The sequence below is a fragment of the Morone saxatilis genome, unplaced genomic scaffold (assembly GCF_004916995.1).
Source record: "Morone saxatilis isolate NCDOM2014 unplaced genomic scaffold, NCSU_SB_2.0 Contig4, whole genome shotgun sequence".
NCBI lineage: Eukaryota > Metazoa > Chordata > Actinopteri > Moronidae > Morone > Morone saxatilis.
This window is the reverse complement of record NW_023339984.1, coordinates 18,352,002-18,355,941: the sequence shown is the minus strand read 5'-3', so window position 1 is coordinate 18,355,941 and position 3,940 is coordinate 18,352,002. Positions and strand designations below refer to the sequence as shown.

The window sequence follows — 3,940 nt, the reverse complement described above, 5'->3', positions numbered from 1 at the left end:
CTGCACAAATACATGTGCAATGCAGGGGCGCATATGTGTACAAGACCATTTACTCACACATATACTCATTCGCAGTATACTGCTTACAATCTATGTTTTATGTATATGGCCACTTAAGTGAATGTGTGCACAGGTTATGGTGTTATGCTTAGCCTGAATTAATCTTTTAAGATTGTATGTTTTCATTTTTCCAAATTTGAGAAGTTAGTACAGGTGAGGGCAGCCAGATGCACCAGCTAGCAACCCTATCGATAAAATAAAGAGAGGTGACAGGAAAGGTGTTGTAGCTGCTGAGGACAATGTATGAGTTCCTCCTTGTCACCATATGCTCGTATGCAGATACACACACCACACACACACACACTCTCACACACACACACAGCTGATCAGTTCATTGATTGAACCATGATTGATCTCCGCTCCTCCCTCAGAGGTCACCTCCCGCCGGAGAACATCGTCCCTTACATCGGCAACAAGATGAAGTACGGCAGCGGCGTTCGCATCAAAGGCTTCGCCGAGGGAATGTGGGAGATCCAGAACACGCCGGGAGTCGGGAGCAAAGTCAAAGTCAGTGTCAGAAGACGTAAAAGACTCACAGCCTCAGATTTTAGGGTCCTTTGGGATTAAAACTGTTAAATAATAAGTTTTAAACTGCAGTCGTACTGTGTCTGACTTACTGATTAATAAACTCAACAGAATTAATCTGAGAAATGCAGCAAAACCCCTCGAAGCCGATTGTTGTTATTTTTACTTTTGTTTTGTCAAAGTTTTTTGTGTAATTTTAATCTGTGAGGACTGAGTTTTGGTTTTAATAGATCTTTTCTGTCCTCAGGTACCAGCACCGACCAACAAACAAACCACACCCCCTAAATCGACCTCTGCAAATAAAGCTCCACCTGCCAAACTGACCGCCGCTGTTAAAGCTACGCCTGCCAAACTGACCTCTGCGAAGCCCGACAGTAAACCTGCTGCTGCTGCTAAAACTCCTACCAGATCTTCGTTAAGATCCGCTCCAGAGAAAACAACAGACTCGGGGCAGATTTCTAAACAGGCTCCGACTTCCAAAGACGTCGCCCCGACAGATTTGTCCGGGACTGTTGCGAATACGAGGAGCAGAAGGGCAGCTGCTAGTGTCGCCCCGTCTGCTAACACCACTCCTACAGACAGTAAGGAGGTGAGAGGTTTATGTCTCTGAGAGTGTTTGATTGATAGAATATCTCCTATCGATCAGCATCGGACGAAGCTGATCAATAGTTGCACAAGGCTTGTTGGTATCTTATTTAGTTTTTAAGTCAAAGACGCAGCAACTTTTACACCAACAGGAACCTTTTTGTGATATTTATTGAATTTCCACACAAAAATGTTTCTTCAGTTAATCTGTAAAGAACCAATAAAGTCCATTTACTTGTCTTTTCCACCATAAGTTTAAGAATGAAACCTTCAGAAGTGTTGACGCCTGTTCTTACCTGTGGAAATTAAACACAGAATGTTTATCTTTTTGTCTCCTCAGGCAGCAGCAACAACGGCGAAAACAAGAACTCCGTCCAAACCGGCTGAGAAACCGACTCCTGCAGACGCTGCAGACAATAAACCGGCTGAAACAAGAACTACGAGAAGATCTGCGGCTGAGAAGAAAACTCCAGACTCCAAACGAGCTACTGAGAAGGTTGAATTATCATCAACTTCCACCACTACAGATACTGAAGAGGCTACAAGCGCCGTCACTACCAGGAGCAAAGTATCCGTGTCCAAGGTAACTACAAGAGCTGCTCGTACAAACACCGAGGACCGACTGATACGTTTAGAATAACTGGTGGTGAATTTAATTTAATTTAACTAAGTACAATTTTGAGGTATTTCTTTTTCCCTTTTATGCTACTTTATATTTCAACTCAACTACATTTTGGAGGCAAATATTGTACATTAATTTAATAATGTTAGTTTGCAGATTCACTTTAATAATACAACATATAAATCAACTAATAAATCACAATGTATTGTTATAGATTAAGCTATAAAGTAATTAATTAGCTCCACATTTAACAGCCATAATATTCAATAATGATAGTAATCATACCGGGTTAGTGGTGTGTTAAGAAGTATTTATATACTCAGTATCGACCAAAACACAAAGTTCAGATATCAGGGAGGAAGAAATGGTTTCAGAATATCTGTAATTTATTTTATTGAGAATCAGATTATTAAATAACAGACAATCGGACAAATGCTGAAGATCGGATCCGATTTTTAGTCCATCGCTAAAAAACACGACTACTATCAATCCAGCAGAGAGCAGGAAAGAGTTAATAAACGGACACGGTGCGACGTCCTGCAGCGCAAACGCACAATTAATCCGACCTCTGTTTCATTTCTATAACTTTGAACTGTGGGAAGATTTCCTGGACGAGCCCCCATTTATGTTCCGACTCGAAGGAAAGAAACATAAAAGTTATTTATAACGAGGAAATCAGAATAATTCTTACAAACATAAATCTGTCTCTCCGTCTCAAAGCTGTATATTATCTGAATACGATGGGAGACTGCGGCACATTTTATTATTATTACCATTATGTTAAATTAAAACTTAAGACCGGAAGTTTCTACAATCGAGACGACGTTGTTTTAATATTACCTTTCATTTAATGTCCTGTTAGCAACCAGCTTACATGTTGTTGATGGTCGAGTTGACGTCGGTCTTCAGATTAATCCTTTGTGTTTTTTGTCAGGATGTCGCTGAGCAGAACAAGAGGAGGTCTTCTGCTGGTCCTGCTGTCGCTCCAGGTAACTAACACAGGCTGCCAATAATCAATAATCACATGAATCAGTTCTCCTCAGGATCAATAAAAGGGCACAAACTCAGGTCGGGTGTGTTTTTTCTACAACAGTCGGCAAGAAACTGAAGACGACAGAATCAAAGTCTGCGCCGACACAAATGTCCAAGAACAACAGAGGAAAGAAAGAACAGGAGGAGGAGGAAGAGGAGGAGGAGGAGGAGGAAGAGGAGGAGTCATCAGAGAGACAGGGAGTCAAGACGAGAAGAGAACAGAAGGAGGTGCAGAAGAAGAAAAGTCAGGACGGCAGCAAAGGAAAGAAAGAAGAGACATCAGAGAGCAAAGGAACAAAGAGTAAAGAGGAGGAGAAAGGGAAGAAAATAAAGCAGGACGAAGGTGCGGAAGGAAAGAAGTCAGCAGAGAGCCGAGGGATAAAGACGAGGAGGGCGGAGAAAGAGGAACAGAAGGAGGAGGAGGCGAAGAAAGCTAAACAAGATGGAGAGGAAAAGAAAGAGGAGAGGACGAGGAGAGAAACTCGGTCGGAGAGCGAAGGAAGAAAAAGAGAAAAGGAGGTTTCAGAAGAGAGCCGGGGAACAAAGAGGAAGAGGGAGGAAGAGATGAAGAGAACAAAGGAGGCTGGAGAGGAAGGAAAGAAAGATGAGAAGACTGATGATGAGGAGGAGAAGGAGGGCAGTTCTGTGGACAAGGAGGTAAAACTTTCTCTTCACCTCATTCAACTCTTATTTAACTTATTAACTAAATGACATCAACATTTAAATCTAATGCTACAAAAACAGATAAAGTGTCATAAATAAACTGATTAATTCAACAACAAAGGCAATAAAATCCCTAAAAATATGAACTCACAATAATTTAAAGATCGATTATCGATGGAAAATGTCCAGAAATATAATTTAAATCTAATAAAACAATAACATTGATTCTTTCATGTGCAGCGACAGCGCCACCTGGCGGCCAAGAGGGAGAGTTTACTGAAATCTCTGAAAGGTCTGCTCAAAGCCGGGAGAGTAACGAGGAGGAGGGAGGCGATGAAGAGCTTGCAGTAAGACACACACACACACACACCACACCACACACACACACACACACACACACACACACACTTATCTGAAGTTTACACTGGGTTCAATTGGATATAATAGATACCT

The 3,940-nt window shown here is 41.6% G+C and overlaps 1 protein-coding gene across 1 annotated transcript; it reads left to right on the top strand.

Moving 5' to 3' along the window:
- Nucleotides 1-433: 433 nt before the first annotated feature.
- Nucleotides 434-3,876, top strand: LOC118337986 (hepatoma-derived growth factor-related protein 2-like; the record flags this gene model as incomplete). The annotated part of the gene is given in 6 exon segments (XM_035675144.1): nt 434-567; nt 833-1,174; nt 1,511-1,753; nt 2,727-2,781; nt 2,886-3,481; nt 3,728-3,876. Coding segments are annotated over 6 exon segments (1,481 nt in total), but the record flags the coding sequence as incomplete, so codon positions are not given.
- Nucleotides 3,877-3,940: the final 64 nt, after the last annotated feature.